General features: G+C 43.9%; 1 protein-coding gene across 4 annotated transcripts in view; it reads right to left on the reverse strand.

The window, feature by feature from the left end:
* Positions 1 to 4,539: 4,539 nt before the first annotated feature.
* Positions 4,540 to 27,650, reverse strand: part of MIMS1 (mitochondrial inner membrane structural 1) — a 36,522-nt gene continuing 13,411 nt past the window's right edge. For 3 of the 4 annotated variants that reach the window (XM_089305407.1, XM_008260993.5, XM_089305406.1), the window contains exons 2-4: positions 15,629 to 16,139; positions 9,393 to 9,504; positions 4,540 to 6,295 (exon numbers count right to left, since the gene is read on the reverse strand). In XM_089305407.1, the coding sequence (XP_089161533.1) occupies positions 6,062 to 6,295; positions 9,393 to 9,504; positions 15,629 to 16,104 (822 nt within the window). In that variant the 5' untranslated portion in view covers positions 16,105 to 16,139 and the 3' untranslated portion in view covers positions 4,540 to 6,061. Of the gene's footprint in view, positions 6,296 to 9,392; positions 9,505 to 15,628; positions 16,140 to 16,235; positions 26,014 to 27,650 lie in introns of those variants that run through there. The other variant, XM_089305408.1, reaches the window with a different exon arrangement.

Here is a 27,650-nt window from a genome sequence, read left to right on the forward strand (position 1 = left end):
CACCACGGTCTACTTTTCATTTTAAAGGTTTATTTATTTGAAAGGCAGAGTTAGAGAATCTTCCATCTGTTGGTTCACTCCCCAGATGGCCCCAACAGCCAGGGCAGGGCCAGACTGACGCCAGGATCCTGGAACTCCACCTAGGTCTCCCACGTAGGTGCAGGGGGGCCCAAGCACTTGATCCATCTTCCACTGCTTTCCCAGGCACATTAGCAGGGAGCTGGATTGGAAGTGAAGCAGCCAGGACATGAACTGGTACTAAGCCAGCATCATATGCAGCAGCTTTCCCCACTGAGCCAGTGTCAGCCCCTGCATCTTCTCTAACAAGGGCTGAAGAGTGCGTGGTGATAGGACCCCATGGCTCCACCCAGACTGCAGCAGCAGATCGATCAGCGCTGTGGGTTGGAGCCCTTAGCCTAAAAGAACCAAAGTAGTGGTTTTCTTACATAAGAAAATAAAATACTGACTCAAATTCAGTAAAATACAAATTAGTCAAAACATGCTTTGGTCATTGCAGAATCTCAAATCTGGCATGTAGAGGAGCATATGAAGCACAAATGCATAGAGAGAAAATGCTGTTTGTGGCTTTAAAGAAATATCAGGTTTTATGGAGTTACACGTCTGATTGGTATGAGGGAAGATATAGAATCACCATGATTCTGTATATCAAATGGTAGAGCTGCCTTGATGAAAGTATCAAAATAGTCTAAAAGGTTGGCTTTCACCAGGTATGAGTACTCCAAAAAAATTCATGGTAAAATGTAATTAAAAGACGTTTCCTACCAAAAACTTTCATGATATCCATGCATATGCTGTCGCTCCCCGTCTTCGTGGAGGAACGACACAGGACCCTGCGCTGTTCTTTTGTCTGCGCGGCCCTTCCCGGGTTTGCTGCTGGTTCTTCCCGGGTTGGCTACCGACCCTTCCACCTCCGTGGAAGGGCGGTTCCCCCTAGCCACTTTCCCCACTTCCGCGGGGGAGCGGCACACAGCCGGCCGGCTCTCTCGGGGGCTGCACAGGTGTTCCTTCAGATAGATGTTCCCCTAGATGTTCCTGGTGCATGGTCTCTCTCCTCCTTTATAGTCCTCTTCCACCAATCCCAACTCTGCTACCCACACGCCGAGTACGCTGCTCTCCTCCAATCAGGAGCAGGTCCTACAGTTTATTGGTTGAACTGGAGGCAGCTGTGTAGAAGCTGTTTCCTCCTCTCCCAGTGCCATATTGTGGGAGAGCAGATGCATAGAATAAGTCTTAATTCCAGTAACTTAGTCTAGTCCGAGTTGCTCCCAGTTGCTCCCCACATATGCGATCTTCAAAAACTTCATGAAAAAATGCTGCATGATTTCAAAATGTTTTACACCAAAGATAAACTTTCTCCATAAACTTTTGTATCTGGTCAAGGAGAAATTCATATTACCAAAATAAATAGCATGGAGGTTGTTAGGCTGTTGCCCCCACATGAGAGCCTGTAATGCTATTCATCAGGCCCAGCTGACAGCCCATCCTGCTCTCACTGAAGCATGGGCCATGCCTGCCCCAATCCTGGGGACCCAGAGGCAAAACTGCACCCCCCAGCACAGACGTGCCCAGCTGGTGCCAAGACGTGTGGGCAGCAGGCGGGGTCTTCCTGGCCCAGAGGGGACTCGGGGTGAGAAGGCTTCTCTGCGTGCACCTGCTCTCCTGGGGCCCTTCCTCTCCAGCACCGTCCAGTTGTCATCAGGAAGGGACAGGATTCAACACTGCCCTCTGCAGTTCTGAAATCAGAACCTTCTTTCTACCAGGACGATCAAGCTTAGCAACCAGCCAGATAACTGCCCTAGAGTAATTGGGGCCCGTGGTTATTACTGTCAGTGATGCACAGGGAACTCAGCTGGATTTTCAAAGCCTAACCTCCGAGAAGCAAGACAATCAGAAGCTTGTTTTGACTAGTTAATGTGAACAAACTTAACACAGAAGCCACAAAGGCACAAAAATGTCACTGGAGGAAAACCTAGTCTACAGGCCTGACTCAGCATTTCTCAAGTAAGTTACAAGCCTATGTGTAGGGAAAAATCTTTAAGAACTGGAGGAGCAAGCCAAAATTCCTGGCTGATCATGTATTCTGGGTTCTAAAAGCACCCCATCTCCTCCGTGAGGGAAGAACGCGGTCTTTGACCCCTGCTGTCTCTTCTAGTCAACTCCACTTAGGACCAACCCTACCCATGAGTATGTGATATGCAAATAGGCCCGAGACCAATTTTTTTTTTAAGATTTATTTATTTATTTGAAAGTCAGAGTTATACACAGAGAGAAGGCGAGGGCGGGGAAGAGAGAGAGAGAGAGAGAGAGAGAGAGAGAGAGTGTCTTCCATCCACTGGTTCACTCCCCAATTGGCCCCAACAGCCGGAGCTGTGCCGATCTGAAGCCAGAAGCCAGGAGCTTCTTCCAGGTCTCCCACGCGGGTGCAGGGGCCCAAGGACTTGGGCCATCTTCTACTGCTTTCCCAGGCCATAGCAGAGAGCTGGATCAGAAGTGGAGCTGCCGGGACTCGAACCAGCACCCATAGGAGATTCCGGCACTGTAGGTGGTGACTTCACCCGCTACACCACAACGCTGGCCTCCCAAGACCTAACATTTGCAGAGTAAATAAAATGCATGTGTGGTTCTGCAGTTCTCTGGTTTTGAGGGTTATGCTGCCAGTGCTGAGGCCTCTACTTCCCTCTCTGAATGTCCACCACAGCCCTGTGGGCATCTGGGCCAATGCACTGAAAGACCCTGGCACTGATGTAGGCAGTTAGTAATGAGCTTCTCAAACCAAAAAATACTTTAAAGGTTGGGGGGGGGGGGGAGGTCTGAACAGGTGAAAATTATTTGAAAATACTTCGCCTTTTATTTTAGACCTTTGGAAAATCTGGATGGTATTCAAGTCAGAAAGTGAAAACAAGTCTGTTACCCCACCATGGGCTACCTGAGATGGACTCCTTTAGTAATTCAGAAATCAAAAGTACCTTCTAAAAACGTTATTCCAGATGTGCTCATTTTCCTTCTGCCTCATCTGTCCCTTTCACTACTGATGCTGCGTTCTGCTGAGTCCTGGCTCACATCTGGTATGAAATACTGGAGATGGCCTAACCCAGTGCCAAGGACGAGAAAGTAACTCACTGTGTCTCACACATCTCCTCCCTTCCTTTCTCCAATCACCTCCTGTGAGGTAGGCATCAACCACTCCTGGAATCACTCACGGGAGCCAGCCAGGGGCGCCCTCTCATCTGGAGCATGAGCAGTGCATCGCCGTCTTTCATTTTTGAGTGAGTGGGGCAGCTTCTGTGACAACCAAGAAACACACGATTACACCTGAAGGCATCCTTTTATTTTCACTACGGGGAGGAAGTAATCTTTGCAAAATGCTTGCTTTTCTCCTTTGCTGATCTTGTAAGCAGCATTGCTGTAGGCAGAAGCTGTGACAACAACAGATGTCATCTGATGTGGTTTGTTAAAGGCTGGTTCTGCTGTCACTCTTGAATAAGCTAAGTCTCCTGTCTAATCCATTTCTCATTTGAATGATCAGTCTGCTGAGCACACCTTTCTGTCCATTTTCTTTAGGCAGCGCTAACTCCTGGCTCCCTTTCCACCATCAACGCATCTCACAGAAATGCAGGAGCAGCTCTGCCTCCCTCACAGGCCCCAGAAGCTATGGGGGAATAAACCCAGAGTAAGCCTTAGTGTAAAGGTGATGAGGATTAATATGTGTATCTATCTATCTGTCACGTATTTTTGAGGTTTTAATTTGACATGATTATATTTTGTTGGCCTGCTATTAATATCCTAACCTCAACATGTTACAGTGATCTATTTATTTATTTTGAAAGTCAGAGCTACACAGAGAGGGAGAGAGATCTTCTATCTGCTGTTTCACTCCCTAGATGGCTGCAATGGACAGTGCTGGGCCAGGCTGAAGGCAGGCCAGGAGCTTCCTCCAGGTCTCCCACGTGGGTGGCAGGAGCACAAACCTTTGGGCCATCTTCCGCTGCTTTTCCCAGGCTATTATCAGGTAGCTGGATTGGAAGTGGAGCAGCCAGGACATAAATCTGCACCCACCATGGGATGCTGGTGTGGCAGGTGGCAGCTTTACCCAGCTGCCCCCTATAGTGATCCTTATAAGCTATTCGTACTTCGCCTTAAGTATTAGGCTAGCAATGTGCTGGCAAGAGTGTTTCTGTGCAATTCCTGATGCCAAATAATGACAAGAGCACTACAGCATTCCAAAGCACTCACGGGCAGTACCTCCGCGTCTCTAGCTGGAGAAACACAGCACAGTCACACTGCTGCATGGCAGCAGCACTCCAGGGACTGAACAAAAGAAGTCTAGCAGAAAAAGCAAACTTTGGTCTCAATATTATTAGTATCACTAATAATAAACTAAGAACACTCAGTTTATCTCACTGGAAAATATGCTCTGTGTGATAGAAAAAGTAAAAAGAAAATAGTTTTAGAAGCATTTCATATAGCCCAGGATTTCATAGGCAATCTCAAATGACTGAGAAAAAAAGAAACAAGAAATCTATTAATATCTTAGCATTTAATAGCTGCAAAAATGTGATTTAATAAATGTACTACAACACGTTAATGATCAGACGTGCAAAGGGGTGGCTGGGGTGGAGAGGGCATTCCCGCTCGGCAGCCGGAGACAGCGGCACAAGAAAGCACAGCCAGCTCCTGCCCTCATCCCCACTCCATCTCCACAGAGATGCCAGCTGCAGCGCGCTCGCTGAAAAAGTACTCCAACATAGCACACGTGAATCAAAGGCATTTCTCCCCTTTAAACCACTCTTTAAAACTTTGGCCTAACTAAAAATTTGGTTGAAAAAACAATCCTGCCAAATAGCAGGGCTCCCTGCAGGACCGTGTGGCAAACCCACCAACACTCTGTCATATTAGCAGAGAAGGCAAAGCAGACACCATCAAGAGACTACTTTCTCCTCCAACTCCAGCTCCCTTGTTGCAATGGAAGTAAAAGCTGAGAGAGCAAAAGGAAACAGACACACGCAAACTCACGCGTGCCACTGTCAGGGCAGCTCTTGTGTCCAACAATGGCCAGACATCATTTCAAAAAGGTCATTTAATGACAATTTTGCTATTTCAACAACAACAAAAAATCAGCAGCAACTTAAAAAATTTGCTCCATGATGCAATCAACATTAACACTGAAAGAAAGACACTGGTTTGCTGCACGAGCTGTGCGGGCTCCATGAGGAGACAATGGAGGCCACCCTGTCTCCCGCGCCAGGCAGCTGTGCAGGAACACGTGGCCTCACAGCACACCCACAGGGCAATCATATCACTTGTCTTCTGAGACACGAGTCAGAGAGGACACCCAGGACTCACAACCATGTTTTCCATCCGCTGATCACCACCAATGCACGGCTTTGAAAAGGTACTATGGCCATAGAGATTGCTTTAAAAATTTTGATAATGATGAGCTTCAGGTAAAAATCAGTTTAAAGGTCCATTTCCTATGTACATATAACCAGTACATCTCATTTACAAATATATGACTGAATTTTTATTTGCCTTTCTTCATCTAATAGGGTCTATACTTTAATGCGTAGGTAACTGTTAAGATAATTTTTTATAGAAAGACTAACTCCCCGCTTATTCACAGGCAGTTCTGATGATGCTAGTTTGTCTCCACAGGGAAAATACAGTTAAAACCTTAGTGGACACATGAGCGTTAGCAGGGTTAACAGTTATCTGAGGAGTCCAGCACAGCCAGTGAAAGCTGCAGCAAACAGGACCCTGAAGAGCCTCACAGGGAACTCTGATGCCTAAGACGGCAGCCACTGCTTATGGCTGCTGCTGTGAGAGACTTATACAGGGTTCATTCTTTCCTTTCAAAAAACACTGATTTTTCTTGTGATATTTAACTGTACAACAGTATCTGAATTCTTTAGCCCTCAGACTACTACAATAGTCAGGCGACTAACCACCAACAAAAACAAAAATATAAAACAACCCAGAAGCACACATCTTTGCCCAGTCCCCAAAGGATCGGAGTACAGGCGTTTGCTGTCGTGTAAGGACCCTACTCCACTTTCTTCTTGAAAGAAACTTTCTCTTTGGTTTCCTGGAGCTTCTCAGTGAGCCTGTCCTTGGTCTCCTCCATCTTCTCGGAGAGCAGCTCCTTGGTCTCCTCCATGCGGTCCTGCAGGTACTCCTTCACGGGCGGCGGGGTGGACATGTAGCCTCGGCTGCGCAGGTACTTCACAGTGAAGGACGTCCCTCCCAAGGTCACTGTGTACCGGGCAGGTGTTGCAATCTTCAGAAAAAGAGCAAACAGGCAGATCAACACCAGGTTAGGACTATCATCTTATGCAAACCTGGGCTGAAATTAAAGTTCCTGGGACTAACCAACCAGGATAAATGAATGCTTCAACAGGCTGAAATCTAGCATAACTATCTGTGTGGTTATGTTCATAATATGCGCTTTTCATGAACTATTCTATGTCCAGGGATTAAAAAAAAAAAAACACAAAACTTCTGCACCAAAATAAACCTAATCCTTGCATTCCATTTTCCATGGTTTTTCTGAGGTACCCTTGTGTATCTGGAGCTAAACCAGAACCAAACTTCTCCAGATGGCAAGAGACAGAGCAAGGCAAACATTTACTCTTAGTGGGGTTAGCTCCACTTCCAAATTCTTTTCCTTGACTTTTCTGAGCCTTATGCTATCTATCACAATTCACTCTGGGCCTGGCATCCCAGCTGGGAACTTCTATGAGGTCAAAAGTGGTAAAATGGTGGTGCCCACGGTACTGACAGGTCACAGCTCCACCTCTGACCAGAGATTTATATACCAGGACCAAAGGGGAGACGACTGGCCACAGGGGGCCTTGACAGGAGCGAGGCTGCACTGCATTCTGAGTGTGACTGCTGGGCTGCTGTTCACCAAAGCCCTTGCAAACGGCTGGCTATGCTCACTCCAGCCTCTCTCCAACTTACTCCAACAAAGTTTTCACGCTAACCCCTTCATCAAACTGCTCATCAGAGTCGCAGGGACTTCTAGAAAAACACATCCAGCTGTCAATCTGTACCCTGCCCCAGAACGATCAGAGCCACACGATGGAGCTCCTGCTGTCCCCAACACTCCCTGCACCCGGTGCCAGGATAGACCTGCCCCTCCACACCTCTGCCACTGACCACAGGACGACACCTGGCTCCTAGACCTCTTCTTATGCCATCCCCTCCCTCCCTGGTGGTTCTCCCATTTCTTGTCTCTAATGCCATCGACACATGGATGGTTGTTACATTCAGATCTCTAGACCTGAAACTTTTCCTGGAATTCTAGCCATTGACAGCCATCTAGTGACCTTCACTTTCCTTCCCAACAGTTACTTAGTTCAAGGCTGACCTCCTGCCTTACCTGTCCCACTGCAGCCTGCTCCTCTCAAAGTCCTTCCCATCGCAGCAGGAACTCTACACTTCTAGTACCTCAGGCTCACAACCTATGGTATGGCTTCCAATCCTCTTTCCCTCACGTTTATATCCACACCATTAGAAAACCCCATCAGACTCCAGCTACTTCTCACCACCATCCTGCAACCACCTGGGTCCTTCCTTAGGCTACTGTGATAACCTCCTGCCAGGTAATTTGTCTCCCACCCTTGCCCTGCTACTGTTTGTTCCCAACATGGCAGCCATAGTGACTGTGTCGAAACAGGTCAGAGGCTCGAAGCACCCAATGGCTCTACATACATTCAGAGCAAAAGCTGAAGTCCTTACAAGGGCTGACAAGGCCACTGAGCTGGCTCTCCCCCCTCCACTAGCCCTGAATACCCCATACCCTGGCCCCTGGTGTCTCTGCTTGGAACACTCTTTCCCCAGGAGCAGCCCAGTCAACTCTCGCCTTCTCAGAGGGGCCTTGGCTCTCACACTGCAACCTCCCTGGAATGCTCCATAAACACACCCCAGCCCTAGTGCATTCTCTTCTCAGCACTGAACATCTGAATACACTCACTCTGTGTGTACATTTTTAATTTGCTCTTCTTTTTCTCTCCAACTGTCTCTTTGCCCCATGCCATTCACCAGAACATAGCGCCTGGGTGGGTGGGGGAAGGGGAGCAGGTCCCATGCACTGTGTATTTGAGTAGCATATTCCCAGGACCTAGGGTGGTGCCCAGCACACAGTAGGGATGAGTACCAAGCACACTGCAGCAATGTCATGGGGTCACACCACCCAGCAATTTTCTCATCCCTGCCACGCCTCACTTTGGGGCTTTGCCTCCAGGAGGTAATAAATCTGTGTCATTCTACTTGAGAAATCATGGGTTACAGAAAACACACAGGAGGATTTGTACCCACCCCGCCCTTTCCCACCTCATAGCAAACAGTGAGGGGTACCGCAACTGGCACTGATCACTGACCTGCCGTCAGCACAGTGTCAGGTTTCAGTCCCAGCTCCACAGACAAACCACCCCAGGCAGAGGAAAAACCCAGACAAGGAAGATTCCATTCTAAAGTCCATGGAGCGCATCATCGAATAAAGCAAACACTAAACAAATCCAGAGCCACCAGAGCCACGTGGGAGAAGAACACGTGATTTATTAAGCTTACCTTATTCCCAATGTAACTAGAAACGTCATAATGTATGAATTTAGTATGCTTTAATTAGAAAAATTCAGCAATTAAGCTTTAGTCCTCTAGCCAAAATTACAGTAAAAGATTTCACAGGATTCTGGTAAGGATGACAGAACACAGTACTATGCATAGGACTAGGAAGCCATGATTCCAGGTATTTTTGTGTAAGCAGAAGTAAAATAACATTTTCTACCCATTTTTTCTTTGGTAGATGCTTCATAGAATCTCATAAGAATTTGTCAATTGAGAAAATTATATCAATATGGTTAAATCTTATAATTTACAGTGAGTCTTCTCTTCCAAGGCCCATGGGTATAGAAACTATTTATAAAAAGAATGGCATCTGAATCCAAAGAACATCTAAAACAAGACAAATAACTAAGCCTGATTTACCACATAAAACAGTTTGGGTTAAACCTTACTATTTCACCTGCTAGGAAAAGGTGAGCTATCATAAGCAGTAAAATAAATGCTACGTTTCAGCAGTAAGTCAGGTAGCACAAAGATCTCTGCAGAGGGGAGAGGAATTGGTGAGTCTCATGTTGACCCCAGCAAGCCAGGAATGATCCTCTACTCGTGAAGGCACTTCTTCCTAAAGCCATCGTCTTATTTACACTTTACAATTCGATAACCTTACTTTACTAGACACAGAGGAGATGAAGCACAAGGGTTTCAGTTGTAAAGGACTCCTGGGAGCGAACGGGGAGCTTTAAGGAGAGTAGGCAGGTCAGGGGTCAGGTCTGCGAGTACCAGGGCAGCCTGTGTGGAACAGCACCCACCTTAAACATGGCATATGCTGTCAGTGCATTTCCACTCTGGGAATTTTTCAGGATGTTTACTATGCTGTCAGGTAACCCAATGAGTTCTAGAAAAGGAATGACATTCACTCCTCTATGAAAAAAACAAAAAGCAATTTACATATATATAAACTTTGTAGGATATTTTCAAAAGATTATCTGAAAACACCAAAACCACAATTTACTATAATCTGTATTAATCAATTTTTGTTTTTCAAGTTGATTCTGCATTGCCAAGCACTTGAATTTCACTCTACTTACATCTGACTCGATGCACAACACACAACACACACACACACACACACACACACACACACCCCATCACTGTCGTGCTGCATCTTACCGTCCGCAACTTCTAGTTTGCTTCTGCACGAGGCATCCTGATCAGTACATTCAGAAAAGAGTAGTGATTAGAACAAAATGAACAGCTTTAAGGAAACCAAGAGATAAGAATTGGAATCATCTGCCTGATCTTACATTTCCTCAACCAAATCCCACTTCCTTAGAATGCTCCAGCTCAAATTTCAATACCTGAGTTTTTGCCTTTAAAATTACAAGTCAAACTATCCTATTATTGTAGGATAAAGCCTCACTTACTGTGCTATTATGCAAAGAGTAAATGATTCCAGAGGTTTGATTAAAACTTCAATTCTTCTAAAAGGATGCTTCTAGTCTATTAACAGACTTAAAAAGCAGATGAAGAGGCAATTAGCATAAACTGCAATAAGATTTTGGATGGAGGGCGAGAGAGAAGGCAGACCAAGTCTCCACCAGGAGCCGCTAAGACCTGCTTTATTTTTAGTCTCCTGATGAACAACACTTTGCTACTCCTGCTCTCCCGTTCCTGCTCCCTCAATCTCTCCCTGTGCGGTTTTACAGTCCCTGTGGCTCTTCACTCCTAAACCAAAACAAGGTCATTCCCCTACATAAAAATAATTATCACATACAGGAAGCTGAGCATATATTAACAAGTGATTTAACATACCATCTTCAGTAAAGTGCCCTAAATTGCCCCAGGATGTCCCTTACTGCTATCCTTGTCTCTCCTGGCCCCTTCTCTCCAGAAGTGCTTCCCAGCAGGTCTCCTTGGGAGGAGGCTGGAATGTCTTCCCTGACACTGATATCTTAAGGTATCTAGGCCAGCGGCATGGTGGGACCTCTCTCAACATGGTTTATCTGTTTCCTCATGACTGGATCCAAGATAAGTCGATGCTGTGTCCATCTCAGAGCACCAGAGCAGGGGCCTCATAATACGGTTCTCTGTCGCATGCCGGTATTCCTAAGCCTGCCTCTCGGTTGTGGCAGGGCCATCCATGGGTCACTCTGCTGGGAGTACATCTTTCCCTTTGCCATTAGGAAAGGGAAGTGGGCTTGGGGAACAGGCGTTCAGCCTAGTGCTGGCTAAGATGCCCACATCCTGCCTGGCTGCACCTGGGCTTTGCACTTGCCTCCAGCTCCTGACACCAGCTTCTTGCCAATGCCGACCTCAGTAGAACCATGATGGTTCCAATGGTTGGGTCCCTGCCACCCGCATGGCAGATTTAGATTGAGTTCCTGGCTCCTGGCTTCAGGCTAGTTCAGTTCCAGCCATTGCAGGCAACTGAGGGGTAAACCAGCAGATGGGAACTCTATCTCTGTTTCTCTACACCCACACCCCCAATTTTTTTTTAAAAGTGAACTCTATGGATTAATTATTATTATGGAAAGTGTGATCTCTTAATTTAAATATTAAAAAATAATTTGGAGGGGCCAGCAATGTGCCAAAGCCAGCAAGGCTGCTGCTGGCAATGCCAGTATCTCATTTGGGTTCTGGTCTGTGAGCTGGCAGCTCTGCTTCTGATCCAGCTCCCTGGCTAACGGGCTGAGAAAAACAGCAGAGGAAGGCCCAAGCTTTTGGGCCCTTGCCATCCACATGGGAAACCGTGATGAGCTCCACACTTCTGGTTTCAGCTTAGCTCAGCCCTGGCCATTGCAGCCCTCTGGGGAGTACACCAGAGGATAGAAGATCTCTCTCTCTGTCTCTTCCTCTCTCTAACTCTGACGTTCAAATAAATGAATAAATCTTTACCTCCCCCCTAAAAAAAAACCCCAAAAAACAAAAAAACAAAACTGGGGCTGGCACTGTGGCGTAGCCAGAAAAGCCACCACCTGCAGTGCCAGTATCCCATATGGGTGCCTGTTTGAATCCTGGCTGCTCTACTTTTGATCCAGCTCTCTGCTAGGGCCTGGAAAAGCAGAAGATGGCCCAAGTCCTTGGGTCCCTGCATGCACATGGGAGACCTGGAAGAAGCTTCAGATCAGCCCAGCTCCAGCTATGTAGCCATTTGGGGAGTGAACCAGTGGATGGAAGACCTCTCTCTCTCTCTCTGCCTCTGTAACTCTACCTTTCAAATAAATAAATAAATCTATAAAAATACAAAAAAAATCAGAAAAAAAAATAATTTGGTTAATTGGGAAAGGGTGTCTAATTAACCAAAGAAATCAAGGAGGGGCTGGCGCTGTGGCACAGCGGGTTAATGCCCTGGCCTGAAGCACAGGCATCCAATATAGGCGGCGGTTTGAGACCTGGCTGCTCCACTTCCGATCTATCTCTCTGCTATGCCCTGGGAAAGCAGTAGAAGATGGTCCAAGTCCTTGGGCCCCTGCTCCCGCAGGTTGACCCGGAAGAAGCTCCTGGCTTTGGATCGGCATAGCTCCGGCCGTTGCAGCCAACTGGGGAGTGAACCAGTGGATGGAAGACCTCTCTCTTTCTGCCTCTCCTCTCTCTGTGTAACTCTTTCAAATAAATAAATAAATCTTAAAAAAAAAAAAAAAAGAAATCAAGGAGTATTCTCAATAGTTACCACTCATCACCATCAGAGAATAACCATTACAATTACTGATTGCCTAAAATAAGAGGAAACCAGAAGAACTCAGGGAGCATTAATTAAAAACTCAAATATAATACATTCCAATTCAACTATGATCCAACCTGGTTTATCTCTACTTCTTAATCTTTTCCAACTCTCTATTATTTATTTTTATTATTTTTTATTCTTTTAAATATTTATTTATTTATTATTTGAAAGGCAGAGTTACAGAAAGGCAGAGGCAGGGGGGAGGGGAGAGAAAGAGAGAGGTCTTCCATCCACTGGTTCACTCCCCAAATGGCTGCAAAAGCCCGACCTGGTCCAATCTGAAGCCAGGAGCCAGAAGCTTCTTCCCAGTCTCCCACATGGGTGGAAGGGCCCAATGTCTTGGGCCATCGTCTACTGCTTTCCCAGGCCATAGCAGAGAACTGGACAGGAAGTAGAGCAGCCAGGCCTCTAACTGGCGTCTACATGGGATGACAGCACTGCAGGCAGTGGCTTTACCTGCCAGGCCACATCGCCGGCCCCTCTCTTTCTAGATAAAGATACAATCCATTAAAGTTCAGATCTGGAGTTAGTCATTCCATGGTTCTAATCAACTCACTAAAATAATCAAGTAATGTTCTGCTAGTTTTATCTTCTGGTACCAACATGGTTATGAAATTATTTCATTAATCATTTCCTTCTCCCAATCAAGTCCAGTACATAAAATCAATACATTTAAAAGCAATCACGAAGGGGTCAAATACAAAAGTTAGTGATTAAAGAAATAGGCATCTAGTTCCTCTTCTAAATTGTTGACTTGATTTTCTTAAAAAAAAAAAAAAAAGGCTCATTTTGTTTGGAATTGCTAAATGGAAGGTCTTAAGATCTGTGCAGTGTTTGTGAGACAGGGATGGAAACAGAGCTTAGTTTAAATTAAAATCTATCCATACGCACAATTTAGATCTCCCTGAAATAAGAATTAATAGAATACAAGGGGACACTTTGCTCTGGTTCAGAGGAGGCAGTCAGGCTGGCCACTGGGTGCTGCCGTGAGACATCAAATACCCATCCTTCTAGCCACAAACGACTTTTCCTTTCTTTTGATAGTAAGTAGGCAACAAGAATTTTTTCCAATTTGAAATGCTAACATATAGCAACTATCTTCTTGTTAGTTGCTTTTAAAAAGCTATATTTAATATAAAGAACTTCAATTTTACAATAAAATCGTCTCACAGACACTGCCATTTGAACATAGCCTACCTTCCTTTTTCTTTCATCCATGAGTTCTATTTCCTAAGTATTACTGGTGATAAAGGTCTTCACTTAGAACACATCAGTTCCTCAAACTGAAATATTACAGATCTACTGAAGACAAAAGGAGTGCTGCTTAGGAAGCAGCAGGTTCTGTGCTACACAAATCAGTGGCACGATACTGTAACCCAGCCAGCCAGGCAGTCCTGCCTGGGCAGCCGGGGAGCGGGGGAGGGGGCTCATGACCAGTTCTCAGCCCCAAGTCAAGTCGTGCAAGGTAAGGGACATGAGTTTAAAGTGCAGTCTTCCACTGGATTCAGCCACAAGCATTCTACAGGAAAAAAAGCGGGGGAGGGTAAAACTAAGAAAGCTGCACGTCACAGCAGAGGGCAGCCACCATCCAGCTCAGGTGCCAAGAGCACACTGTCACCTCTATCACTGGGTCACTCTGCATCTCCTTTTTTAGTTACAGAACTCCTTCACCAAAGAAGGCAAGGGAAAGTAAAAGGAACAAAAACATTCTTTTTAATAGTCAAATTAAGGGGCCAGCATTGTGGTACAGTGGATTAAGTTGTTGTACGTGATGCTGGCAAACAGTTATCAGTTCAAATCCAGGCTACTCCAATTCCTTTCCAGCTCCTTGCTGGTACTCCTGGAAAAGCAGTGAATGACGGCCCAAGTATTTGGGCCCCTGCTCCCCAGATGGCAAATGTGGGTGGGGTTCTGGGCTCCTGGCTTTGGCCTGGCCCAGAACTGTCTGTTGTGGCCATCTAGGGTGTGAACCAGCAGATGGAAGATTCTCTCTCTCTCTCTCTGTCACGTTTTCTTTCTTTTTTTTTTTTTTTCTTTTTTAAAGGTAGCCCAAATGAGAGACTCATATTCAAATTAATTAAAAACAGATTTCTCCTTCTAAGGCCAGGATGCTGAAGGCATATTAAAGGCAACATAAGAAGAGCAAAAGAAACAGGGATTACTCAAATCACTTCCACAATACTGAATTACAGGAATCCTCAATGGCTCAGAAAGGAAAGTCTAATATGTAGAAAGCCATTCATTAAATAGCAGGACTAAATTTCTAATAATTTTTATTCAAAAATGTTTTTGTTCTGTCAAAAATTAAGGACAATTTTGAAGACTTCTATAAATACTTAACATGTCCGGAAGATGTCATTAATAAACAAAGAATTCCACAAAGCACAGATACAGGATCTGCTGGAAAGAAAGGCACAATTCTTAAAGAAAATCAGCCACTGACCCAATGCTTGCAGCCTAAGACTGCCGCCCAAGCTCTGCTGCACCAGGCCAAGCTGTGTAGAGCAGGCATGTGGCCTTCCTCATGGCAGAAGCACTGGTCCTCCTGCTGCTACAGCAGTGACACTGCAACTCAGCTTCAAAGGAACAGTATTTAACAAGGATGCATTTAGAAATTCTGCCCTACAACAGAGTCCAGGCTCTTCCACACACAGTTTAGAACAAAAGGTCATAACATCAGCTGGAGGTAAGTGACATCACAGCATACACCTGCAATCGGTATGTGTCTACAACTGACAGTGGCCTGACTCTCGCCAAATATTTTAAGAATTTCCCACCAAAAGCATACAGCCAGCAAAACAGTTGCCTTTTGTTACATTTATAAACACCCTAGGAAACACATAAGCAGAGGACCCATGGTGCTGCCAAGTTTCTGAAACCTGCTATTTTATCTCCAGGCTCTCCTGAATGCTGGCTGAGAGCAGCACAGCAATGAAAAGCAAGGGCCGTGAGATCAAACAAACCTAACTGGGCTTTGGTCCAGACTCCACCTCTTACCAGCTGAGTTATTTTACTTCTCCTTGCCTAATCTGTTTTCTCAATGATAAAGTGAGAAGAACTGTTACTACTGACTTCATATGGTAGCCCTGAGGATGAAATGAGTTGATACAGGTTAAAAATTTAGCAAAATGCCTCCTGCACACAGTAAGCAAACGTTAGTGGATATTCCCAAAATGTGAACAACAGCTATGAAGAGTAGTCACTTTCTGCCAATCAGACATTCAAGCATTTTAAAAACTATTTAAGGCTACCATTAGTACAATTAACAAGGTTAACATTCTGAGAAAACAAGGAAAGAGGTCCAACCAAGCGAAAACTTACTTGATGGCTGCATAATAAAATGTTCCAAACCACACACCAGAAGTTATTAGATGCACTGGAATCAAGACTTTCCCATATTGTCTAAATGTTCTCTTAAATCGCTGATAAAGACTAATGGATTTGTCTTGTAAAGGATCAGGCTCTTCCTTTTTTTCCGAAGGAGCTCCTTGGGCTGTGGCCTTGGATGATAAAGCCCTCTGGAATAGAGTGGCTTGCTCCCATGGTTTATGGTGCAGGGTCCCGGGTTGGGGGCGATGAGCAGCCAAAGGCTTCCTCTGTTTTGCAACACACTGGGTAGCAGGTAAGTGCAGCCACTGTTTTTGAGGGCCTTGTGCCAAAACCACTTTGGATTCAGCATTAGACAAGATTAATGGTCCCTTTATGGCTTGACAGTGTCCCAAGAGACCAGCTTTCTGTGGTTCCAGGCACGTCCTGTGTGCCAGTCGAGATATAGTCCTTGGTATGTTCCATTGCATTTTGAAGGATGGTGACAGACTTCAGCGTCTAGAGCCTAGATTAAAAAATACCAGATTATACATAGGTTTCCATTTTAAACCAACTGACCATTAACTATCAGGAAGAAAAAGACTCTTAATTTCTTACTTACCCAATCCACAGAAATTAATCACAGTACATAGCTTCAAAACCGTAACAGTAAGATTTAATTGAAGCACATCATTTAAACATGATAAAGTAACCAGACCGGGAATCACAGAGGGCGCTGTTTTGAGGCTATCCTGTAACTACAAAAGGGATGTTTCTATTATTCTACAAAGAGAATAAACCTGGAGAGAAAAAACCTGGATTCTCCTGTTTTGGAAACATAATCCCACGGAATTCATTTCCAGACTCCAAGCCCACCAGGAAAATGAGGATGACTTCAGTTACAAGAATGAACCTGCTGACCTAAAGGTGCTTTTGCAACCCACGAAACACCACACAGGTGCTGGCTATTACTACAAATGTCAGGGTCTGAAGATGACTGGACATTGGTGAAAGGAGCCAAGAGCCACCATAAAAAAAATGGGGCTCTTGAGACAAACCGTTCCAGAGACGGCCTTGGGAAATGGGGAGTAAACCGGTTCACAGAGAAAGCAGTCAGCTACTAACCAGAGATACACAGAACACCTGCCTTGTAGATAAGCCCCTTCCCTACGCTTGCTCAAGGTTAACAAAGAAAGCTACAAGGCACATAGCAACCTATTCCTCACTCCTAGAAACCCCCTCCCCTAATGTATCCCTTTGACCTAGTACTTTTCCACCGACATTACCACTTTAGACTGCCATACAAGGCCCGCTACTGAAAATTATCCAATGAACTTATGCCAGCCTATAATATGTTAATTTTGTGGTTTTGCCCTTTAAAAGCTGTGTGAGATAGCTGCTCGGGGCTCCTCTCACTTGCTTGCTGCTTGCAGCAGTAGGGGGCCCATTTGTACAAATGAAATAAATTACCTCCTGTTCTATTGCATCGTCTGGTCCGGAGTCTGTGTTTCTGGGGTCGTCACAAGAGGACACCGCTTTTGGGGTCCTACAATTGGTACCCTTTGCTGTGTAATACCTTTGGACTAAGTTGTGGAAAGGTATAAATCGTGTCTCCAATTGGTCACAAGAGTTGGCCGCTTTTCCCTCTGAATCAAAGGTGGGGGAGTATAAAAGGTATACAGTGGGGTCTAATTTGGCATCACTGTGGGATTACAGTATATCAGTCTTTTCCAGACACCTAAAACTTTTTTTCCAGAAAGGCAATATAATGTAATTTTATGAGTTAACAATATTATTTTGAGCAAATTACTAGGCCTCTCAAGATAAAGGTCTCCCTGGCGGGAAGCAGAACTACAGCAGCCATTACTAAATGGTCAGTTTGTCCTCAGCAGCAGGCAGTACCCCTGCTCCACAGCCATACAACATCAGCTACCCTTACTACTTCTACATTGAGAACAGATGATCTTATCTTTTAAATTGTATATTGAAACAGTAAGGTTTGAATTAGAGTCCATTTTCCATGAAGACTCATTATCCAGGATACAAAGTTGACTGGGGAAACAGAAACTGTCACTGTAGAAAAGCACCCATTAATGAACTACCCACCAGTAGGATTATTTCCCTCCACTACTCCTTGCCTAATTAGTAATTAACACCAGGTTCTAATAGTCTCTCACAGTTAATCCAACAACACAATGCAAATGGTGAGTTGCTAAGTGAAACTGAGAATCTTGCAAGATAAATAGGCTCCAGGAAGCCTTTAAAAGCGACACAATTGATACAATCAGAAGCAAAAATCAGTGCCGTGAAGAATCTGAAGAATCAGACCAATTAACAGCCAAAGGGAATGGTGAGCCCTGGGGTACAGGGGTGAAGCCTCTGCTTGGGAGGCTCACATCCTTTATCAGAGAACCTAGGGTCCAGTCCTGCCTCTGCTTCTGACCCAGGTTCCTACTAATGCACTCCCTGGGAAGCAGCAGAGGATGGCCCCAGTACTCAGACCCCTATCACCTACGTGCAGAACCAAATGGAGTTCCTGGCCCAGCCACGGCTATTGTAGGCATTTGGGAAGTGAACGTTGCTGTTTTTCAAGTAAATAAAAATAAACATTAAAAAAAAAAAAAAAAAAAGCTAGAGATAATGACCAGTGCTTCAAGAATGCTTTAAATATGGAAAAATTATTATTTTTACAAAACTGACCCTCCTGTGGCTATTCACTGTGCAAGTCCAACAGGAAGCAAAGCTATCCCACGGTGTTCTCCTGTGGCCTGCATCTTTAGCTCCATCTGTGCTATTCTCCGTACACATGGGGCCTCTGCCATCAAAGAGGACTCTCCACAGCTCAGCTGGAATGACAATCTACCCACCTACTTAGAAATACCTCTTGGACCACAGGAAACTCAAACTGAGGATAATACTCCAGCTACAAGTACGCTTCTTGGATTGTAATCAGTATCACAATGGACAGCCTTTGGTTGTCCTGCTCACTGCTCCCGTGCAAGCTTATGGCAGTAGCCACTCTAAGAAGGGACCCCTGCAACAGAGTACCCTCAGATTACAGTCTGTGTTGCAGCAGTAGTCATAGTCAGCCCCTACCTGTTCTGCTTGGCTGTTGCTTCCCTGCAGTGAGTGTGTTCAATAAATCTAGCCCTGCTTACTCTATCTGTTCTGCTGAATTCTTTCACTGCCTGCGACCTGCAACACCAGCCTCCAGTGGTTGCTTCCCATGATGTGCACATTATCAGAGGCTGGAATGGGGAGCAGAGCTAGGACTGTGATACAGGATGCAGGCATCTTAACTGATAAGACAAATACCACCTCTAAATCTATCATTCAATTCTATTTTGCAGGATTTTAAGTGCTGTTATTTGGTTATTCTGAGAAATTGCTGACACAGGAATGGCTCTGAAAGCCTGCCCCTAGTAAAGAAAATTACATTTATAAAGGCCGTCTAACTCAGAGAAGTAGAAAGTGAGCAAACGTCAACAGCTTGCTGTTATCTCCATTTCTGCCTAGGAAAGATCTTTTCCCAGGAAGAGATCCCTGACTACTTGGCTGCTGGGGGATGGGGAGGGAGGGTGGGAACAACTTCCCCTGCAATACAAGCCAGGTCCTGCTCCTGTGCCTCTCTTGTCCCCAGCCTTCTGTCGCCAGAGATGCATCAGTGGTCCTTGTCTTCACACAAGAATTTCAGATATGAGCCAGAGTAGCAGTCAGCAAGGTAGCAAAGTTCAAGGAGAACACACCTGATGGGCCAGGCAGGCATCTTAGCAAATAACCTAGAGCCCAGCCTGCACTCAGCCTGGGGTTTCCTAGCTGTGGACCATCTGTTTCTCCTCCTCCCTCCCTCCCTCTGCGGGATGCTGCTGGCAGAGGCACAGAATGAATGGAATTCCCCCAGGACTTTATCAGACACGGTGGTGTTGGCCCAAAAAGCAGCCCCCCTCCCGCACACACATACACAGGGCTGGGAAGAGTCCCCTAAGCTGTCCCCGGGGAGGGCTGGGATCCAGCTAATAAGGTGATGTGGCAAGGGCAAGACTTTAGGTGTACAAATGCTGGTCGACTTCCAAGGGGTGTGTCTGTGCTTCTTCCCTCATTCAACTGCATGAAATTCCCAATCTTGTCCTTCAGCCCCTCTCACACACCTGGACTTCTGCTTCCACAGCCTGCACCAAGAAGACAAACCCCACCCCTTTGTATGGACTCTGTGCAAGCTTCAAATGTCTGGCTCTGCTTTGCATTTCATTCTGTATGTGTATGCCTCCTGTGTTTAGGCACACTAATAAAATTTGTTATTTTTCTTATTAATCTAAGGTCAGTTTTTTAAAAAAATATTTATTTATTTACCTGAAAGTCAGAGTTGCAGAGAGAGATACCTTCCATCCTCTGGTTCACTCCCCAGAATCGCAACAGCTGGGGCTAGGTCAAGACAAAGCCAGGGATGCTGACATTTACCCACTACACCACAATGCTGGCCCCTGGTCCATTGATTTATAACCTAAAATTATCAGGCCTTCAGAGGGAAAAATCACATTTATATTCCCCTAAAGCTAATCCCCCCAAATCTGGTTTTATTTATAAGGAAGGCCTCGTTGCCTTGACTTTTACAAGAAAAGTAAGTTTGAAACAAAAATTTGCCTTTTGTTGTTTCTGCTTTCCTTAGCTCTTTCCAGTTTATAAAACCAAAGGAGCACCAGTTTGTGTCCCATCTGCTTCTTTGATCCCATCTCTCTGCTTATGGCCTGGGAAAGCAGTGGAAGATGCCCCAAGTGCTTGGGCCCTCCACTCACATGAGAGATCCGAAAGAAACTCCTGGCTCCAGCACTGCAGCTCACTAGGCTAATAATCCTCCACCTGTGGCGCCGGCACTTGGGGTTCTAGTCCCAGTTGGGGCGCCGGTTCTGTCCCGGTTGCTCCTCTTCCAGTCCAGCTCTCTGCTGCGGCCCGGGAAGGCAGTGGAGGATGGCCCAAGCGCTTGGGCCCTGCACCCGCATAGGAGATCAGGAGGAAGCACCTGGCTCCTGGGTTCGGATCAGTGCAGCGCGCCGGCCATAGCGGCCATTTGGGGGGTGAACCAACGGAAGGAAGACCTTTCTCTCTGTCTCTCTCTCTCTCTCACTGTCTAACTGCCTGTCCAAAAAAAAAAAAAAAAAAAAGGAAAGCAAGCAAGCAAGCAAACAAGCAAGCAAACTAGCTCATGGCTTCAGATTGGCTCAGCTCCGGCCATTGCAGCCATTTCAGCAGTGAACCAGCAGACAGAAAACCTTTTTCTGTCTCTCTCTCTCTCTGTAACTCTGCCTCTCAAATGACTAAATAAAATCTTAAAAAAAAAATCAACCTCCTGTGCTCAGTCTATCAGATCAGAGCATACATTCTAAAAGCCAATGAAGATTTGTAAACTAAACTGGTTTTAACTACTTTTTGACAATAATATCAATATAATATACAGAAGATGTAACAATTGTAAACATGCATACATTTAATGAGAAGGTCCAAATAAATGAGGTGAAAACTGGCAGAATGGAATGAAGAAAGAGATGATTCTCCTGCTACATTTAGGGAATTAAACTCAGCTGGCAGAAAATCACTACGATCTGTTAACAACACTGTTATCAACAATCTAAATGAGATTATTATAGAGTATTTCCTTTAGCAAGAGTAAATGCACAGTCTATTCAAGCTTGCCTGGAACATTCAACAAGACAGACCACATTTCTGAGACATAAAATATACCTTAACAAATTTAAAAGAATGAAAATCTTGTAAAATATGTCCTCATACTACAACAGAATTAAACTAGAAATCATTAACACAAAGATAGGTGGGAAATCCAAACATCTGGAAGTTTTTAGCCTACTTTTTAAATAACTCATCAAAGAAGTTTAAAAAACATTTTTAAGTAAATGAAAACGTAACATCAAAATTTGTGGGATGCAGCAAAGCAGGGCTCACAAGAAAATTCCAAGCTTTGATTGCACTTTTAGAAAAGACCTAAACTCAGTAAAGACACCATTCTTTCTCCTTAGAAAACTAGAGAAAAGAATAAGCAGAGGAATAGAAACCAGAACAGAAATCAATGAAATGAAAAAGGGAAAACAGAGAGTATCAGTGAATCCAAAATCTGGTTCTTTAAAAAAAAAAAAAATGAAATTAACGACTGAACACAAATTATCAGTATCAGAAATGAAAGAGGAATAACTACCAATCCAATAAATATTAAAAAGGTAGTTAACTCTATTAACTTAGATGAAATGGACAAATTCATTGCAAAACACAAACTACCACAACTCATACAAGGGGAAATAAAAGACCTGTATTTAAGGAAACAATCAGAAATTAAAAAAGCAACAGGCCCAGACAGTTTCACAAGTGAACTCTACCAAACATTTGAGGAAAATAATACTAAGCACACTTCCTTCCAGAAAATGGAGGCAGAGGAAAGACCTCCTAACTCATTTTATGCGCTTGGTATTTCCCTAATCCCTAAACCACCTAAAGATAATCCAGGAATGGAAGACCACAGACCAACATTCCTCATGAAAATAGAAAGTTACGTCTTCAACAAAATATCAGCAAATCAAATCCAGTAGTGTCTAGAAAGAATCATATATCCTGACTAAATGAGATTTTTAAAAAAAAAATTATTTATTTATTTGAAAGTCAGCATTATACAGAGTGGGAGAATAGCGAGGGAGGGGGAACAGAGAGAGAGACAGATCTTTCATCCACTGGTTCACTCCCCAGATGGCTACCATGGCCAGAGCTTAGCCAGGCCAATGTTAGGAGCTTCATCTGGGTTGCCAGGGACCCAAACACTTGGACCATCTTCTGCTGCTTTTCTCAGGCCATCAGCAGGGAGATGGATTGGAAGTGGAGCAGCCAGGACAAGAACTGGCACTCATATGGGATGCTGGTATAATAGGCAGCAGCTTTACCTGCCAACCCCAATGCTACCCCAAATGAGATTTAATTTAGCTATGCAAGGATAGTGCTATCATTTAAAAACCAACCCATCATAACAACAGACTAATGAAAAAGTACATAAACTAATGGAAGAGAAGCATCTGGGAGAAAAAAAAAGCCACACCCATTTGCAATTTAAAGAAAACAAAGTACTTTCTGCAAACTATGAGTGGAGTGAAACTTTTTCAACTCTACAAGGAATATCCATAATGGGACATCTTCCCCTAAGACTGGGAACAATGCAAGGAGGAGCTCTCTCACCACTCCTATTAAGCAAAGATGGCACTCCAAGTCTTAGCTGGTATAGTCCTCCAGTGAGGTAAAAATTTAAAAGTACATAGAAAGGAAATTAAGAAATAAAACTGTTTTTCTTTGCACGTGGCATAAGTGTCTATGTAGAACATCACAAAGAATCTACAAAAAGATTCCCGGAACAAATAAGCCAAAATAGCAAGATTACAGGGTACAGTCAATGTATAAAAGTCAACTGCTTTTGTATATACCAGCAATAGTAACCAAAACCAGTTAGAATGGCACCCCCCAAAAAAAATCACTCCAAGAAACTTAAATATAAATGTAGCAAAATACAAGTATGTACAAGATTTATCTGAGGAAAACAAAACTCTGAGAGAAGTCAAAGATATAAATAAATGGGAAGATAGTCCATGTTCATGGACAGAGAGATTCATCATTAACACTTTTTGTCAATATGATCTATAGGTTCAAAATTATAATCCCAGTCAACAGATTCTAAAGCTTGAATTCATTTACCATAAAGCTGCAGGAATCAACAGGCTTTCATAGTGAAAAAGATTCATGGATTGTTGACAAAGGACAAAGGCAGTTCAAAGGAGGAAGAATAATCTTTTCAACAAATGGTGCTGGCTGGACAGCTAGATATCCATGTGTAAACCAATGAAACTTGAGACTTTTTATATCTTTCACAAAATTTAATTCAAAATGAATGACAGGCCTAAATATAAAATGAAAAACTATAAAATTTCTAGAAGGAAATCTAAATGACCTTAAGTTGGCAATGACTTTTCAGTTACACCACCAAAAAGCTACCATCCATGAAAGAAAAATTTGATTAAGTGGGACTTCATTAAAATTTAAAATGTCTATCTAGTCCATGACACTGAAAAAATGAAAAGATAAGTCATATACTGGGAGAATATATTCACAAAATTTATATATGATAAAGGACTTATAACCAAAATACACAAAGAACTCATAAAATTCAACAGCAAGAATACAACCCAGTTACCAAATGGGATAAAGATGTGACCAAATCTCTCACTAAATAAAACAGACAGATGAAAAGATACTCATCAGCATGTCACCAGAGAACTGGAAATGAAAAACAATGGACACCATTATACAGCTATTATAACAGCAGAAATCACACCACCAAACACTGTGAGGATGTGGAACAACAGGAATTCTATTTTGGAAGAGATCTTGGCAGTTTCTTACAAAGATAAACTATAAAATCTTAGAAAGGCATACTATAGGATCCAGCAATTACATTCCTGGGTATTTACTACTCAAATGAATAGGTAACATGTCCACATACAAACCTGCACAGGGATGTTTATAGGAGGTTTGTTTACAACTGCCAAAATCTGGAAGCATTCAAGACATCTTTCAATAGGTGAATGGATAAACATGTGATTCCTCCATAAAATACAGTATTAGTGATAGTAGTATTAGATTTTAAAAATATGAACTATCGATCCCTTAAAAGACATGGAGAAACCCTAAGTGTATATTGACCAAAGACAGTCTGAGAAGGTTTTGCGGGAAAACACAGTCTCTGTACCTTTTCACATAACACTTCTGATGACAACTTTGCAAACAGTATTCTCCTACAACTCTCTCACAATCCAGCACACTTGTGACCAGATGTGAAAGGAATTTACCCACAAACAAGCAACTCTTCACATCTCTGGAACCTGCTGAGTGGCCTACAATGTAATTCTGATACTTCTACCTGGGCATTAGAGCCCACAGGTTAACGGCTCATTTTCACCAAACTGCTCCCAACTCTAGATGTCCATTCAAATCCCAGGAGGTGACCAGTGCTTCTGGCTGATGAGCTATCAATCAAGATTCCTGGAACTCCCACTGCCCTCGGGTTTGGTAATTTGGTAGGATGTTCTCAGAACTCAGGGAAACATGTTTTGGGGATTATTATGAAGGATTCAATTAGTCAGATGAAGAGGTACCTGGGGTTAGATCAGGAAGAGTCCCAAGAGCAGGAGTTTCTGCATCCCTGGAGTTGGGTCCACCAGCCGGGAAGCTTACCAGCTCTGCAGGTCAGGAGCTTTTATAGAGCTCCACCTCCAGCCCCACCTGACACATCCTTTCCTGAGACTGGCTGATGGGGTTCAAAGTTCAGATCCTTTACACATTAGGTAGCCTCATTAGTATAAACTTAGGTGTGATCTTCAGGGCTTGTGAATACAAAAAAACACACAGAAAACAAAAAAAACCTCACACTTATTACCTAGGAAACAAAGTTAGGAGCTTTGTGCCAGAAATTCCTGAAGGGAACCAAAAACATGCAATCATCCTCCATATCTATGGATTCTACCTGAAAAAAATTAGGGAAAAACTGCATCTAACCCGAATGTATATAGAACTGTGTTCTAAATATTCCCTGAACAGTACGGTATAACAAGTACTCACCCTGTATTAGGTACTATAAGTAATTAGACATGATTTAAAGTAAAGGATGTATGTAGGTTATATTCAAATACTTTGGCATTTATAAAAGGGACTTGAACATCTGTGGGTCCTGGAAGCAATCCCGCATGGATACCAAAGGATGAATATACTCCTTACTACAGTATTATACTGTATGTTTCCAACTCTATGACATCTTAGAAAAGGCACAACTACAGAGATAGTAAAAACACATTTGTCAAGGGTTGGAGGGTGGGGAAGAGATGAACAGGTAGCACCCAAGGCACTGTTAGGGCAGTGAAACCATTCTATATATACTAGAATGGTGGATACATATTTGTGAAACCACACAAAAGTATGCAAAATAATGAGAACGCTAATGTTAACTATGAGCCTTAGTAAACAATAATAGGGGAAACCGTAGGGGTAAGAGTGTTATAGATAAGGAATTGTCAGGGACTAGAGAAAAAGCCAGAGGAAATGTCACCACATCTTTCCCCAGAGCTGCCGCTAAAAAACCCCTCCAATGGCCTGCAACCTAAAAATCTCTACTGCAGCATAGCTGCCACCCAGAACCATCCTGCTGAAAATATCCAACATGGCTGCTGACTGCTTCATCACAATGACCTCTAGACTATTATATCATTATAAGACTTCCATGGCTGACACTCCCACTCCCATCATGCTCCTTAGGCCATGACACTGCCAAGACTTCCTAAAAAGGCCAGAAAACAGGCAAACAACAAATTCCTAGAAAGCTCTGCCCCCCCCAACCCCCCCCACCTCGTGCCTCTGGATTACATAAAGGGATGATCTGCACCCCAGTGGGCTGCAGCTTACTACGGAGTGTGCCCACACTCACTTTGAGTGTGCACTTTTGCTTTGCCAGTAAATCTTACTTCTCTGCTAACTTTATCTACAACTTTTCCTTGAATTCTTTCGTGTGTCAAAGAAAAGACCCTCAGCTCCCCAACGTGAGGGTGGGTCTGTGGGAACGCCAATATCTCTGCTCAATGTTTCTGTAGGCCTAAAATTAATACAGAAAATCAAGTCTATTAATTCCTTTTTAAAAAGCACACTGTGGTCTTGCTTAATAAAACTGACAGTGTATAGCCTTGCCCTGAAACACAAGTATGAAGCACTCTGAAAGCTGAAACAGAATAAAACCAGCAAGTGAAGAAAAGAATTTCCCCCAGTTATTCAAGCTCTTCCAAGTCACCAAATAGGATGTAATTCAAATTTTCTTCAACAGATTAAGAATATCGTAAGATATTAAAGATTTATTTCTTTAATTTCTTATCACACCTTCACTGATGGTTAGTCAAATTCAGTTTGCCTATTAGAAAAAAGGAAGGCATGCAATGGTTTCAATTTAATTTCTTTCTTTCTCTCTCTTTTTTTTTTTTGACAGGCAGAGTGGACAGTGAGAGAGAGAGACAGAGAGAGAGGTCTTCCTTTGCCGTTGGTTCACCCTCCAATGGCCGCCGTGGCCAGTGCGCTGCGGCCAGCACACAGCGCTGATCCGAAGGCAGGAGCCAGCTACTTATCCTGGTCTCCCATGGGGTGCAGGGCCCAAGCACTTGGGCCATCCTCCACTGCACTCCCGGGCCACAGCAGAGAGCTGGCCTGGAAGAGGGGCAACCGGGACAGAATCCGGCGCCCCGACCGGGACTAGAACCCGGTGTGCCAGCGCCACAAGGCGTAGGATTAGCCTATTGAGCCGCGGCGCTGGCTCAATTTAATTTCTAATGTATAATCCATCTCCTTCAATCTATTCTGTATTGGGTGCTTTCTGATACCAGAATGAGCCACAAAAACAGGCTGTGCTAAGGACGGAGCAATGGCTTAAATCTTCAGGAAAGGTTATTATGCCCCCTAGTGAAGTCCTATGGAATTTCCCTAATAATTCAATGATTTCTAAAACAGTCAAATCTATCTTTTAAGAAGTCAATGATTTTTCCCAAGTTACTAAAAATATTTATTTGTCAAGATGCTCAGATCTTTATTTCCAGAAGACCCAAGTTCCCGGGCAAGCCAGAGGGGTCTGTGATGGTAACACAACTACAGAATCCACATGGCCCACTGCCACTCACCTGCTTTTCAGTTCTGGCAGTTGTTCTCTCCGTGCAACCTGACAGGAATGGAGGCATTCCTATCACAAAGACCAAAGCTCTTTCTTGGCTCTTTTCTTCATCCCTCAAATACAGTTAAATGCTATTTTTTTATATGGTATTTTAGTGTCTGGTGTGAAAACAGAACAAAAAATCACAATGAAAACAACACTGAACTTTTCAAAATGGACTCAGGAGGCCTCCAGGGGAGCAGGATTTATGCACATCTCCTGTCGGCTGCCTGGGAATGGGAATCTTGGTTACCTTTACCA

The sequence above is a fragment of the Oryctolagus cuniculus genome, chromosome 10 (genome assembly GCF_051225735.1).
Source record: "Oryctolagus cuniculus isolate XC-2025 breed Fujian yellow rabbit chromosome 10, ASM5122573v1, whole genome shotgun sequence".
Lineage (NCBI taxonomy): Eukaryota > Metazoa > Chordata > Mammalia > Lagomorpha > Leporidae > Oryctolagus > Oryctolagus cuniculus.